This window comes from Camelina sativa, chromosome 18, assembly GCF_030686135.1.
Source record: "Camelina sativa cultivar CO46 ecotype springtype chromosome 18, ASM3068613v1".
NCBI classification, from domain to species: Eukaryota; Viridiplantae; Streptophyta; class Magnoliopsida; order Brassicales; family Brassicaceae; genus Camelina; species Camelina sativa.
Genome location: NC_141897.1, coordinates 22,683,924 through 22,700,098, shown reverse-complemented (window position 1 = coordinate 22,700,098; position 16,175 = coordinate 22,683,924). Strand labels below are relative to the sequence as shown.

General features: G+C 30.9%; 2 protein-coding genes across 2 annotated transcripts; one reads left to right on the top strand and one right to left on the bottom strand.

Moving 5' to 3' along the window:
* Positions 1–3,610: 3,610 nt before the first annotated feature.
* On the top strand, positions 3,611–4,793 carry LOC104762746 (uncharacterized protein At5g65660). The gene is made up of 2 exons (XM_010486098.2): positions 3,611–3,992; positions 4,397–4,793. Exons 1-2 carry the CDS (start codon positions 3,756–3,758, stop codon positions 4,577–4,579), a joined length of 420 nt encoding a protein of 139 aa, XP_010484400.1. The 5' UTR covers positions 3,611–3,755; the 3' UTR covers positions 4,580–4,793.
* Positions 4,794–10,528: 5,735 nt separating this feature from the next.
* Positions 10,529–12,952, bottom strand: LOC104762745 (transcription factor bHLH93). The gene is made up of 4 exons (XM_010486097.3): positions 11,960–12,952; positions 11,282–11,464; positions 10,924–11,091; positions 10,529–10,809 (listed from the first exon to the last, which is right to left on the bottom strand). Exons 1-4 carry the CDS (start codon positions 12,584–12,586, stop codon positions 10,723–10,725), a joined length of 1,065 nt encoding a protein of 354 aa, XP_010484399.2. The 5' UTR covers positions 12,587–12,952; the 3' UTR covers positions 10,529–10,722.
* Positions 12,953–16,175: the final 3,223 nt, after the last annotated feature.

Below are 16,175 nucleotides of genomic sequence, written 5' to 3'. Positions count from 1 at the left end.
CAGTAAACTATAATTTGTATGAAAATATTGCTTGTTACGTTTACAACCATTGGAGACTGTCAATTACTATGAAATCCAAGTGGATCATATAATGTCGTATCGTACCTCGAGGACAGGTTAGTGTCACGTTATCAATAAATAGAGTGCTCACTGGTTTAGCAACCGTATGCTATCCTAGTCCGTATGAAACTCAAAAAATCGGAAACAAATGTCTTATAGAAAGGAACAAAAAAAAAACAAGGAAGTTAAAATTTAGAGACTAACTGAATTTTGGCGGTATTTATAATTAAAGATGCAAAGACAAAATACAGCTATACCAAAAAAGAAAAATTAAGTCAGAATCAAAGTAAGAGTTATCGTCAAATTCGAGTTCCACACGGCAGCTACTCTTTTGTTTTTGTTTTTTTTTCATTAGATTTGTATAGCAGCCGTAAAATCCAACTTAATATTGACTTTAATAGTATACACATATGGGTTACTGATACTGTCCCATGTGACAAAATTTAAATTATTGTTATATTGGTATCTTCAACGATCAAACATGTTACGTTTATTTATTAAGAAGTTACATACACGTCAAAGACTATATATAAATAAATAACAAAAAATTCTCAGATCAGTCTTATCATCGATATCTGTAGTTTCAGTTGTGAAGTCGTTTAAAGATTTATGGACCAATATTTGTCCCTTAGGAACTCAAAAGGCCAAAGGTCCAAACTCGAAAACGCTCAGGTCCATTTTCGTCATTTTCAATTCGAAATTGTAGTAGTTTTGAGTCGTATATATTTGACAGCTTTTTTTATTTTTTATTATGACTTGTAATCTAAAAAAAGAAAACAATGTTTTCAAACCCTTATTTTCTCGTAGATGTTTTAAAAAAAAAATAGAAATTGACATATTGAAAAATAAAAATAAAAAAAGTTGATACGCCTTGCCGGCAAAAGTCCCAAACTTTTGACGTAACTATGTTTCATAGTCATCCGGAAAATGAGATTATTATTATTTTTTTTTTTTTTTGCATTTTTGCTATGTAAAATATTTTACCTATAATATGGATTTTTATCGGATCGGAGAAGATATCATTTTTTTTGGATTTACTTGTATTCCGTTTTTCTTTTATGTTATAGTGACCAAGTGGATATAATCAACGTATGAACCACGCCTCAACAACATCTTAATCACTAAATACATGATTAGTAGATGCCATATCTTAATTATCACAACTAAAGTCTTTCGTAGTCAATCAAAAATTAATGCATATGAAAAATGAATAAATTTTTGTTGAAAACTATCAGATTCACGCAATAAAATTAGATTGGTAACGAAAGATGAAAATAAAGAGAGCGTATATATGTGAAGGAGACATGTTAAAGAGTAAGTGGGGACTAATTGTCTTGGGACGGTGTTTGGACCCAAGCATACACAATTCGTCATTCCACATTATCTGTTTTTGATGTTCAACAACTTCTCTCATAAAATTATGAAGTTTGCACATTTTTTTGTTTTTCGAACACCTTTAAATTCTTTTATATTAAAAAAAAAAACTAACGAATACGAAAACTAAATGGCTTACGTACGATCAACGAGTAGTACTCAACTTCTCTTACAATCGTTACGATTCTGGTGTGGCTGATATAAACACGCGCCCACACAGCATCAATGCACATGACCATATATATTATTTTCGTCTTTATAAAGAGAGGTTAGAGAGCCTTGGCTTCGATATGGTATCACACAAAATTTGGAAAGTTTCCTCTTTTTTGATTCAAAGGTCGGCAAAACACAATATTCATTAATTGACTACGAATTCAAGGTAGTAACGACTGGCCGTATTAGTATCATTGTTATGTAATTAAATCTCATATTACAAAATTTCATATCAACAAATAGAATTACAATTTGGACAAATTTTGCCATCTTTAATACATATGCAAACTTCACTTAATATATAGTATCAAACAGTGAAAGTGCATCAAACAACTTATGTGTAGAGCAAAACGTTTATTCCGATTTGGCGTATGGCATATATATGTACTATATAGATTAAATAACTAAATATATATATTTTTTTTATCACATCGTGATAAATATCTAACAACCAAATCAAAAGATGTAATAAAGAATCTCTCGATCAGAATTTATGTAATTGTTGAAAAACTAATGGATCGAATAGAGACAAATCATGTGATAATTGTTTTGATTTGGTAGCTAGCATAATAGTACTTGTACCCGCATATACTTTCCTCTCGCATTTAAAAAATACGTGAAAACTATATTATATAATGTTGAAAACTCATATAGAAAATTTAATAGAATATCGTCGGTGGAGATGGACGAGCCAACGTTATTCCTTGAGTAAATCATAAAACAAATCATAAAACAATACAAGTTTTTTCTTTGTCATTAATTTAAGAGAATGAATGATAACTTTGAATTATGTTGTCCTAGACCCCTTTCTAAAACACCAGTAAAGACATATAGATTAGAAACTGTTTTGTTTTGGTACTTACGAGTTACGAGGAGAGCCTATGATTATTGCAAGAAAAGAGTAAGTTAGTAATACATTTGGTAGGAGTAGCTAGTGGAGATAAGAGTAAGGATTAGGGTAAGTAAGTAAAGATTAGGTAGGAAGCAGCAACGGCTGAAAAGTTTAACATGGTGGATCTTGGAGCCCACGACGTCTCCGTACAAGCAGCCCTCTCTCTTCTCTCCTCTTTCCACGTACATTTTCCACTCTCTCTTCCCTTTTTCAAGCTTCATTTATTTCCATTTAAGAATTAATCATTTGAATTAACAACTTGATTTGTTTGTTAGAATTTTTTGTAAGGAAAAATGAGAATATAATAAAATATGTAACTTAAATTATGTATTATTAAAAAATAAACAGTTGTTAGCTGATATTTAATTGTTTTTTTAGCATTTTGCATACCATCAAATTACATTATTTTGTTTTTTTTTGGGTGAATAAATTACATTATTTTGTTATTAAGTTGTTCCATCCCACTGATATCTAGTTGTTCATTACGTTTGTAGATTATTCATCAAATCTGTATTTTCATTTCGAATAATAATATATATAAATATATAACTCAAAAATTTCATCTTTGGTTACTTCAGAAGATTAAAACTTCGCATGCGTATATCTTCATTTTGGTAAAAGAATCTCACATATTATTCTAATATCAACATCTCCAAGGAATCCATAAAAGTTAGCTAATTAATTTCACGTCATGGAATACAAATTTTTTTTCACTCATTAAAACTTAATTTTCATTAAAAAAAGAGAGTCTAAATCCACTGCATAAAATCAAAATAGTAAAATGATTCAACAAAGTCAAGAAACATAATCCTTATATTTTTGAAAAAATAATCCATCCTTTGATGATATAATTATTAACAGGGGAATAAAAAAATTCAACGGCGAAAAGAAAAGGGACAACTTTATTGTACAGCATATTTGCTTTTTTGTACTGAGAAGAACTTTTTCACAGTTGTAAAACCAAAAAAAAAAAAAAGTATACATTTTAATATTTCTTTTCATTTTATTTGCAAAAAAAAAAAAAAAAACTTTTATAAATAATCACTCCCTATCTCTTCTTGTTTCCCCGTCCCCTGTTCTCACCAAACTCACAAAGCTTCTTCTTCTCTTCTCCTCACTTTCTCTCTCTCTCTCTAACACATGAGAGAACAAAATCATCAGCTCAAAATCTCAGCCGTTGATTACAACAACATCGTCGCCACCGTAGTAGTAGAAGATGGAGAACACTCAAGATTTCTCGCCGCCACACATGGATGCTTCTCGGCCGTCACTAGGATTCCCTCTAGGCACAGCTCTGCTTCTTATTATCATTTTCAGCCTCTCCGGAATATTCTCTTGCTGTTACCATTGGGACAAACATCGTTCTCTCCGCCGCTCTTTAGCCAATGCCTCCACCCGTCCCTCCGCCGCCGACATCGAGTCTAATCCTTACAAACCCAAACCCCTTTTTCCGGTAACTTCCCTCTCTCCCTTTACTCAATTTTTTTTTGTATTTTATTATTTCCCAAATTCTTTGATCTCTATTAATTATATAATTAAAAAAAAAAGAACTTTGAAACGTGTAAGTGTTTGTCAAAAATAAAATAAAATTAAACGTGTAAGCAAAAAAAAATTGTTTTTAGGAATTTAGTTTTTAATTAAATACTTAAAAAAATAAAGGAATTTTAATTTGGAGAAATAACTATTGAAGATAACATTAATATCGTATCGAAGTTGTAATTTACTTGAGATGAAAGTCGAAATATTTTAACATTTCTGTCACTAATTGTAATTTACGTTCTTTTTTTTTAACTATTTTATTTTTTTACTCATAAGGTGAAAGATTTTTAACTAATAAAAAATGATTCTTATGAACAGGAAATGAAGAAGCCTCAAAATCTGAGCGTACCGGTACTAATGCCTGGAGACAATACACCCAAATTCATAGCATTGCCGTGTCCGTGTGCACCACCTCGACCGGAGAAACTCACTGTCGATGTTCAAACTCCACCGCAGTCACCGCCTGTCAAGCCGCCTCGGTTTCCCGTTCCTTTGTATTAGATTTAATTTAGCTATAAGATAACCAAAAAAAAAAGGGCCGACAATGTCGAAATATCTCGTTTTGATGTACATATGGATCATAAATTTTACATTTTAATTTTTTTTTTCTTATCACTGATTATTTATTTTTGTAGTCAGTTAATAACAAATATGGAGTGGTCTTTATTGTGCAACGAAGAAAATAAAAACAGAATGGCATGATTATTTATCAAAACAGATTTATGTAATTTGAGTGTTTTTTACTGACAACAGTTTTCTCATAACTGCATAAGTTATATCTTTTTAAAACATATATACCATAAAATAGTACAGTTTTTTTTTTGGGGGCAGCAACAGTAAATTTGTTTTTATGTTAAACAGACTACCCACCTATCTGTTTGTGCTACTACCTATGTAAGCGCACAAAACACATGGCACATTTCGTCGGACGATAATTTCGACGTCGATGTCCTGACTCAATTCTGTTTTCCTTGGCTACAAATGAATTGATACCCGAAGTTTTTAATACTAAGAAGTTTATATTTTAAAAATATTACCAAAACAACAGATTGCTGGCAATTTAGGACAACTCGAGATCTGTATGAATTGTACCAGAAATAGCCAATGAAGATTGCATGATTCTTCACATTTCCTTTTATACTAATAATCCAAAGTTTTAAAAAGGTGTTTTATGCAACCACGTTTGATGCCTTTGATCAGAAAAACTGCAAAACCAAAGTTTCAATCTTGTGCGGTACAACAATATGTCTCCGTGGTTAATCATTACATAATATTTATCATTTTTCGTAATATAGAATGATATAAAATTATTACATTTTACAGTATGCACAAGAAAACAAATAATTGTTTCTTTTCCGCCATTAGATATTTAACTCTTTGGATGGGGTAAACCAAATAATAAGATCAGATATCTTAAAATTCTTACAAAACGAGACATGTTTTTTTTTAAATGGAATTACTGAAATTGACGTCTTACCACCAAAAGTTAATTTGGTAACTATTATTAGGATAGAATAGGGATTAGATGTAAAAAATAGCCCTCCGTTAATTACGATGCCGATTCCGTTAATTGCCAAAAATATATATTAAACACTGTAATGTTTAATAAAAAGTTAGGGACCCTCAAAATATAAAACAGAAAATCTTTATATTTGGGCACTAAAGTTTTACAAATCGAAAAAATTGACGTCAGTGACAAGTTTCTTATAACCAAGTGCTCAAAAACACATCCCCACCACTTGGACCCTCCAACATTAACAATCAACTTCATGACCTAATTTCACTGTTTTTTGCTTATTTTATTCTTATATTTTTGTGATTTGATGATTTTTTTTTCAGTCCCGTTAAATCCATTGGTTGATCCTAATATTCTAATCCAAAATTTATCCTCGAATCTGATCGATAGAGATTTATCTTATGCTCAAGTCCACTAATTATCAATTATGCAACCAAATAAAATAAAATAACAAAAGTTAATAAACTAATTAAATAGAAGCTTGGCATCAAATCTATTTTTATGCATATCAAGTTTCGAATTTCAAAACGCGTCACAAGAAACCAAAAAAAAAACGGTAAATATTAGAGATAAATTAATGAATTTTGTTCAATCCAAGAAATTAAATCTTTTGTTAAGAGTTAAAAATAAATACTTTTGTATTTCGATAAATGCAAAATAAACAGTGTTGCTGTTTCAAGTGCGTCCTACACTGCAAAGTACAATTTGACTGTACTGATTCCTTTGATGACGTTATCTAATGCTTCGTGGTTCTTCCGCGACCATTTTTCGTGGGATATTATTTTGTTGCATGTCTACTACAAATAGTTCGATTAATTAATCTCGTTTTATGACGCTATGAAATTAAAGAGACCCGGTAACATGGAAGCTGAGCATAAAAATTTCAGTCTACACAAAATACATGTGTGATGTTTTTATACATTCCGGAAACTCCGATGGTTAAAAAATAAGATTTTTAAAAATATATATACACAATGTGACCTATTATATATTGTCAAAATATTATTGTTTTAAAAAATTATTATCATGAAAAACCATTGAAAATAGACTGTAGACATATGAAAACATGTGAGGCACCGCAATCACCGCTGAAACCTAGGGATCATGCCATTTTATCTCTTTTTATTTTGTTTTTTAGCTGATAAATTATATAATATGCTATAATTCCAACTTTCAAAAAAAAAAACTTAAAACACCTCGCCTCACAAGATAACATAAATTAATATAACCAGATTATAAATTGTTAGATATGAGCTTTTCTTTTATAACCACTTTATTATTTTAGACGAAAGCAGAATTCCTTGTCACTACTCAAAAAATAATATATTAAATACCAAAAATTCTTTTTTTTTTTGTCATCTGTTAATATTTATAAAACTGAACCCGAAGATCAACTTTTACAAGCATTCAAGTGCCTAATACAGATACATATATATTACTCCTACCTGCCTATTTGAAATCAGGCCTACACCAAGAAACTCTTAACAAAAGGATTACCCAGAAAAACAGAATCAGAGGCTTTAAACTCTTTCTTCTTCCAATAGGCTATTCAACCAGCTTGGATGTCCATCTGCTACATAAGAATGAATCCGACATTCTGCAGTGACACTTTTTGCAATGAGGCTAGCTCCTCTGTTTGCTTGTGATCCTTCTATAACCAACCTCCAATCTTGATAACATCCCAAGACCCTCCGCAATTCCATTGCTTGATATTTGTAGGAGGGCCAAGCGTTCGGTCTAAGGACTGTTCCAACTAAGACAGGGTCTTCGATTGCAAAAATGATATGGTCCAAATTATGGCTCCTTATGCTTTCGATAGCCTATACCACACACGTAAGGTTTGCCTCTTCCATTGTGAGAATGGCGGAGAAAGCTCTTCTGCTATGAAACAGAACCTTACCTTGCTCATCTCTTAGTACCCAGGATCCCCCCAATAACGAATTCCTTTTTGACCATGAAACTCCAACATTACATTTTAACCAGCCATGGTGCGGAGGGAGCCACTTCCGTTCTAAGACAGCACCATCTGTAGCTGAGTTTGATTGAATATGTATGTTAGGAGTTCCGTTCTGCACTTCCTTCTGAATCGTTTGAGCAAGAAACCAAAAATTCTTTTAAAATAAATGATTTTTGAAAAACTATTTTAAAATGTCTTTTTTTTGTCATAATTAACTGTTAACAAGTTTTCCTTGAAAGTTGGTACGCAATAATACGTACATTTTTTTTTTAATAATACGTACATTCCTCGAAAGAACTCAACACAATACAATACAGTACACAATATAGTCAACTAAAAAATCAAAGATTATTATGTATAATATAGAAAAGAAAATTTTTTTGAAAGAAAATGATGAAAAGTGGAGTATAATGTAAAACGTACGGATGATAAGCAAGACAAGAGCGGGCCTGAGATTGAACAAGGTCACATGGGGGAAACATCTCCTAGTGACCTTCTCTTATCCTGACGTCACCTTTTCATTTTTTCTTCCAATCATTATTTTTATTTTTCATTTTTATTCGTTTTTATTTGTTTTAATTCTTTTTTTTTAATATTAATAGCTACGATGAATATATAAGAAGATATCGAATACAGAACAAAAATAATTATTTTATTTCAAAAACGGTTGTAGTGGAAGTCCATGTAGAAGAATGTTAGGTACATGGCGATATTTTAATTGAAAAAACAACTCGCCATGGATTAATACCAAATCCTCTGCTTTTTCCTTTGCGGTTAAAACCACAAATTTGCTTAGAATCATTTCTCATGAGATTGGCCACATAATTCAAAAGCATCTTAAATCTTAAAAAATTCAAACTAATGTATTGTGTGGACCGTAATCTCTTGGAGGCTATAATCCATCATAATTAGGCGTGACACTAATTGGATCATCCATATGTTATTGATAGATTCATCTCTTGATGAAATGCTTTGCAGATTATTAGAAAAAATACCATACTTAAGAAAACTAAACTTCACCATCCATACCTGTCCCATTATATTCTCTTTTTTTGGGACCTTTTGTTTTCTGTAATATCTGTCAGGTATGATTAAGAAAGGGCTGCTACACAACTTGATCAGAATTCGAAAAGGATTCATCATTAGTAATCCAAATTGAAGATAATGTTAAAACTTGGATATGGACAAGGCTATGTCATACACACGTGTATGTTCTATAGTGTATATGTGCTTTTGCAAGTTGTATACTGAGATTCCTGCAGGTTAGACCTGCATAATGTACTAGTAGTTTATGATATTTGCTTTTTCAAGCTTGTTTTTTTTTTTGGGGTTTAATGTAGACTGCGTTCTTGATATTATGTTTTCTCAATGTTTCCAATCATTGCGATTATTATCATTGATAATAAGTCTACCTATCTAACTAAGTGAGAAACCTGACGTATAAGTGAAATGAATCTTCATGACAGAAAAAAAAAAAAAAGTGAAATGAATCTTTAGGGCCTTTTGTTTGTTGTCTATGGACGATAGCGTAAGTCTCATTTTCGTCATGCTATTTGATTTTTTTTTGCTGTGGCAAGTTGTTTCATAGTGCGCAACAGCGCAAGTGGAGTTCTTCTTTCTTAATTAAATATAAAATATCAATATATTTTGTTTCATACAATTCCTTTATTGGAAATTTCGAAATTTAGAAGTCAGGCTTTATTCTTTATGTGTTGATTCTTTAGTCCAATGATTATATTTTCCATTTGTATAAATGAAATAACTCAACGGAACGTTCTATTTTTAGATACAATGAGTTTTTGATTATACAGTAAAACTTCTATAAATTAATAATATTAGGACTATAAAAATCTATTAATTTATAAAGATTTTAATTTCTCGATAAATTAAATAATTTATAGAAATTTTTTCCTAATATGGTAAAAAAACATTAAAATAAGATTTAATGGTTATAACTAATATTTTCATAAAATCAATAACAATGAAAATAACAATTGTCATGTTTTGACAATAGCACTCAAAGATTTTTATCCAGTAAAAATATCAAAAATAAACTATAATAAAAAAATAATGTGTCGATATATACGTATATTTAGATAATTCTATATAATTATTAATTTATATTACTGATAGGACCATATATTTACAAAGGATTTTCAAAATTTTTTTTATTTTATTGTATTATCGAATAATGTCCAAAATTACACTAGTCCTAATTTGGGACCGTATAAATCTATTAATTTATAGAGATTATTAATTTACCGAATATTAATTTATAGAGGTTCAACTGTATATTGAAAACAGCAACAAAAATAGAGAGTTTTGATTATATTTTCAAGTTGTTATCCCATTAACAGATACATTATACACTTTTTATTTTATAAAGAAAATAGAGCTCTAAGTTGTTTCTAATTTATCTATGGCAAGGGAGATGTGATAAATAATAAAACTTATATATATGGGCTAGTAAATAAAGCCCATTTGATCTATACTTACAGTTACCGTTCTAATAGCCCATTGGGATATCCATTACAATTCCGGTGGACCAAACAACCGACACTAAACACTGCGTTGACTATTTTTGATCGGGAGACCACGCTTGTTCTGTTCTGTATATATGGGCCTGGCCGTGTAGTATTGTTTAATCCTATGTTAGGCCCTCTCCGAATAAAAGTTTTCACTGATTAATAAAATGTTTTATCACTAAGATTAAATTGGTGACGTACTGACTGACAACACTGCCTTTGTAATGATGAATGTGTTGATTGGTGGAGGTACAGTCATTAGCATTATAATTACTCTTATGATTAGCCTTTTAAAACCTTTATGATGATTAATACGCTTTTCTTGGATGCATCTTTCGAACCTAGATACATCGGTCACTGTCATCTACAAACCCTAATTTCAATTATCTATCGAGTGTCCTTCATTTTAGATACATAATATGATATAAGGATAAAATAATAACTTCCAATAATTATCCAAGAAAATAACATCTCTTTTTTTTAATTTCCTTTCTTTTATACAACTCATAATGTGTTCCCCTAGAAAAAAAAAAATCAAACTGACAAGGGAATTAAACACAACATCTAAAAAGTTTATAAAAGAGCTATTATTATTAAAAATAAACAATCGTTTTGGTTTATTAAAATATCAATCATGGCAACTCCCTTACAAGCAACTTCCTCCATAACCTGCGTTTCTGAATAATGCTTGCTTTATATCTTCCGAGGTAATGAAATCTCTCTGCTCAGCTCCCTATAAATTAACACACACAACAAAACTCATCATCAATCTCATTACAATTAGATAATTAAGATACCATATACAGTATATCTGATATATCATACTAATTTGTGTATGTATAAGTACCTCAGAACAAGAAGCCTGCAAAGAGAAATCACTGAAGCAGCTTATAACACATTGTTCAATCTCCATGCCTAGAGTCTCTAATGTATTAACAGTAGATAGAAGCAATCCCGGTTTCGGCGAGCAACATATATCAACTCGAGTATCCTCATCTCTTCTGTCTATTTCAAACTATCCACAACATAAACAAAATCAGCATCAACATATATTAGTTAGTGGTTTTTAACAAAAAAAATAAAAAACCAATGATTTTAAACTACAGAGAGTTTGTTTGTAACAATTCATGAATAAAGGGGCTTATATGTAAAAAAATACAAGAGAGCAGTGTAAGCAATATATATGAAAAATATCTTTTGTGTACCTTTGGTGAGTTTCTGACCATAGGTTCGTTTGTATTAAGATCCTTGAGATCACCGAAGAGCTTAGAGTGATGTGAATTGTTGCTATTTCCAAGTTCTTGTTCCTCATCTTGTAATTTGTTGATTTTGTCTAAAAGCTCCTTCATGTAATCTATGGCATCTCCTAATATCGATGTTCTGTCCATCTGTTTTTTGTTTTTGGAACAAAAACCAATAGAATCATTATTTAAAAAAAAAAACTTTTAAATGATTTACTCACTTTTCAACCGGGTCTGTAGATTCCCATAAAAGTAAGAACATAATTAAACAATCTTGACGGGGAAAAAAAAAAGGGTTCAAACAAGAAGAAACAACACACATAATGTTAAAAAGAATAATATATACCAAAAGGCTGAATTTGAAACCAGTTTATATAATTAATTCACTATTCAAAAAAAAAGAAAAAAGGACGAATCATTGTTGATCTTTCGAATCAAAGGTTAAACAGATCTTGACAGAACACAAAAACCGTAGCTAGGGTTAGACTTAGATTTTTGGGGTTAATTAAGAAGAAGATCATTAGAAAGGTTAATATCTTTATGAACCCATGTCATACTATATACTAATACATTAATCTACTAATTAAAAAAAGATCAATCGTTTTATTATTTTGACGATTATTAGAGTAATTATAAAATTACCTTACTGATTTTTGGGACGATGGATCGGAGCATAGAGAGACGATCGTTAAGTCGTTTTCTCCGCCGTCTCTCCGCCATGAGATTCTTGGAAGGTTGGCCTTCGAGTTTCTTACTCTTCTTCTTGTTCGTCTCTCCTCCACAGTAACCAACACTGAAGCTCTTACTCTGATCAGACTCCATCAATGGCGAAGGATACGACGACGTTGGATTGTGAAAGTTGTTGTTGTTATCTTCTTGATGACCATTCTGAAGGATCAATGGTGGCGAAGAGGAGGAAGAGTCGATTATCTCTTGCAACGCCTCAAGAAAAGGGTAATCGAACGTTGCTGCTGCGGAGGATGATAACGGCGGAGACGGTGGCTGTAACGGTGGTGGTTGGTGGAGAAGTAGTGGAGGAGGCTGAGAGATTAGATCCATGAAAGAAGAAGGGTATATAAGGGTATTTTCGTCTTCTTCTTCGTTGTTGAAACAGAGGTAGTCAATACTATATCCATTTGGGAAGAACTGATGATGATGATGATCAAATCCGCCATTAAAGCTTAGACTGTTGATGTTGTTGTCGGTGGTTTCTTGCTTTGTTGGAACAAGAAGCTCTTCATACACATTCATCTGTGTCGACAGTTCCATTTCTTTGTTCTCTCTCTTGTATGGAAAACTCTGGTTTCTTGTAATAATGATAAAAAAAAAAAAAAAGAAGAGAAAACAGAGTGTGTGAGTTTTGTGGATTAAAGAAGATGAAGTTGTAAGCGTATTTATATATACAATCCAATCCAGAGATGTGTGTGTGTGTGTGAGTATACTATTACTTAAAAATAAAGATTCCCGTTAAATTTGTGATTACTACTATTTCATTATTTGTTTTTTTTTTTTTGAACAAAAACTCAATCTAATATTTATGGGGTTTTTTTAATACAATGTATGGTTTTTATTTTGATTGCTAAGACATTTTATTGTTTTCTCGTGACAAATAATAAAAACATTTTTGTTTGCTCTAGCCTCTACCTAGGAATAGATGAGCTATATATATATTACAAGACTTGACATGGATCGATGTATTTTTTTTATTTTGGTAAGTTTAGCCTATGAAAAAAAAAAGAAAAAGTACTGCTAACCGAGTTTCACTCAAAATCATAGTATAAAAACACAAAAGTTTATTTTTTCTTTCGGAAACCATAATTTAATTATTCTATAGGAAACTTTTTGGTTTAATGATTGGTGTTACTGCAGTAAAACTTTTAGAAATTCTGCAATTCGTGTCATAGTTTCAAGTTGTTGGATTCTAATATCTCTCTATACGTGCATTGTATACAGACAGATTCGTCCACTGAAATAAATACCATGATTTAGATATTAGTCTAAATGACGATCTATGTGTTTACTCTAATCATTTTTAAACAAAAGTTGCAGTTTCTGGCTGTTACAATTTATTATTATATATGGTACATGGTTATATGCATGGTTTTAAGTGTGATTAATAATATACTCCAAACCATTCGGTCGTCATAGCATATATGTGTTTGATTAGCGTAATGTAAATAATCTCTTTGCAATATAAAGGCCGACTCGAATTGTTGGAAAAGAAAAAAGAAAACTTGACTCAAAATTTCAGGCCTTTATTATATCAATGAAAGAAATGTAAATTATAGTATCAAATTGTTTGAGTTATCAAATTGACAAAGAAACAAAAAGAGAGCAAGTAATATACATTGATTAATTCCCTTTCCTTACAGGAAAACATTGATCCCACAAATTTCATGTCTCGACGAAAACGGATGAACATTTGTCTACCCCCTCTTGTTTTTTTTTTTTTTTTTTTTTTTTATCTGCCATATTTTTAAAAATTATAATTTATATTTACGTATTATTATTGTTGAGAGGGAATTACTCGTATTACGTAATTGTCTGTTGTGTATACGCATACACTAAATTGCGTCAAGATCTTTGATTTAATTTGTTAATCAGCATCACTTAGCTTGTTTTTTCTTTAAGAATTGCAATTTGACCCTTAAATCAAGGTAATGTTTGTGAATAGTAATCTGAAAATTTTCCAAGCGTAGGCCTTAGAAATAATTGCCCTTCGTGTTCACATTTGTCTTACGTTTGATATGACGTTTATTCTTTTGATTAACGCTTTAGCATAGTCAAATTTTTAATAATTGAATGGCTATTCGCGGTAATTATTAAGAAAATAAACTAATGACCGAAAAAATGGGAGCTTCTAGAATTTCTAATGATATGTTCTCATCGTACGCACTGTATAATTTGTTTGCCATCAAGGGACCATTAAGGGTGTGATTTAACTAATCCGAAAGTAAAGGGGTGACATTTGAGAGTACTACATTTATATAAGCAAATCTAGCTACTTGACTGCTAATATGTATATATACTATGAAATTTATATACGAAACAAATCCGTGTGAAATAATTTCATGCATATGCCTAGAATGTAGCTTTTTCATTTTTATATGAGTAATATTTTTATGTTTGCATGTGAACTTCTTCTTGCCCCATCTTCAGTGCTATTCTCATATATAAAACCGTAAAAAAACAAGAAAGTAAATAAAAATTAATAGGAATAAGAAGAAGAAAGAGAGCACATGGTAAAGAGAAGCTCCATGTTCACGAAAACAAACAAACTGTCTTAGGCCTCTCTCGTCCTTTCAGTTCACTCACTTTCAATCTATAATACATTCAACGTTTCATATATGATTATATAACATGTGTGAGTGTATAAAATACATATATAGATTGTAAATGATTTTTGAAAATACGAAAACATACGTTCTTTGACTTAATGATGAACAAGAAACAAAAGCAAAGAAATAACATTGATGAATCTTTTACAAATATATAATTTGATTTATGTATTATTGAAATATCGTATGCTTGTCCACAAATGACTGTCTGTATTAAAATAGCAAAAGACACAGTATAAAGGCCCCACAATTTGTGGCATAGATAACATAAAACACTATTAAACCAAGTTATGGTGGACTTAAGTTATTCTTATGATGTTAATCAACTATTGTAGAAACATATCTTGAAATTGTAGAAACATACTAAAAGTAAGTTCACGGCATACATCTTACGATTACAATTTACAAATAACCATTTCGTAGGTAAACAAATTAACAACTATAGGCACACATCCTGAAAAATACATATATACGGTATCGTACACAAAAAAACGTAGATAAACCCACCACGTGTCGCTGTAGGCACACATCCACAAATGTGTGTGTGTTGTGAATTTACAAAGATGATGAGTGTGAAGAAGAAGAAGGAAGGAAGGAAGAAGAGACGGACAAGTCTGTGGTTAATGGATCGAGGCTTGTTGTTTGTATTCAGAAGAAGCTATGATATGCGTGAGAGTTTGTGGAGTTACATAGAGTGATTCAGTGGACTGTCTGGTATGTATTGTGACCCTCTCCTAATTAATGATCTCCATTATCTCTTTCTCTTCCTCTTCTTCTGCTTCTTCATCATCTCCTTCGTCTTCACATGACGACGTGACTAACCAAAAAAGCTGCTCGTCAATTTTAATTATAACTTCGTCTTCTTCTGTATTAACTTCTCTTTGGATTCTAATCATAAGTCAAAGCCCTCTCTAGACGTAAGAAAATTCGATAGACGATTCTTTTTTTTTTCTAGTTGATCTCATATTTATATATAAACGAAAGATTTAACTTTTAATATGTTCAAACTAACTAAAGAGGATAAAGTAAATGGTGTTGTGCCAGCTAATAACAAGTGCTGATGATCTGTTTAAACTTTTTGTACAGCTAAAAAATCTAAATTATGGATTTCATTTTTCTTAATATTAATTTTGATGGCATCTAAGAAGTTTTTTTTGCTAAATAATGTCATCTAAGAAGTTGGTTTAATATTTCCTTCTACCAAATTAAACTTATCGTTGTGTTTGTCTACTTTCACACTCTATTATCGGTAGTGGTTATTAATTGATTGAAAAATTCACCTTAAAACTTAGGATACTAAAATTTATAATTCTTACTGCACTACGACCTACATCAGTATGTCATAAAAACTGCACTCTATCGTAAAATAATGAAATTTTAATCCGAAAGCATAGATAATGGAAAAAATAACCAATCATTTTTATTTCTTTCTTCTAGTGTATATAGCTTTGCATGTGTCATATAGGTATCTAAAATACATTAAGATATAATGTGTTTAATTATACTACTAAATTTAAGTA

Coding starts and splice junctions, on each gene's coding strand:
- LOC104762746 (XM_010486098.2), top strand. CDS start 3,756: ATGGAGAACACTCAAGATTTCTCGCCGCCACACATGGATGCTTCTCGG. Junction 3,993..4,396: donor AACCCAAACCCCTTTTTCCG/GTAACTTCCCTC, acceptor TCTTATGAACAG/GAAATGAAGAAGCCTCAAAA.
- LOC104762745 (XM_010486097.3), bottom strand. CDS start 12,586: ATGGAACTGTCGACACAGATGAATGTGTATGAAGAGCTTCTTGTTCCA. Junction 11,465..11,959: donor TCGTCCCAAAAATCAGTAAG/GTAATTTTATAA, acceptor AACAAAAAACAG/ATGGACAGAACATCGATATT. Junction 10,810..10,923: donor TGCAGGCTTCTTGTTCTGAG/GTACTTATACAT, acceptor GTTAATTTATAG/GGAGCTGAGCAGAGAGATTT.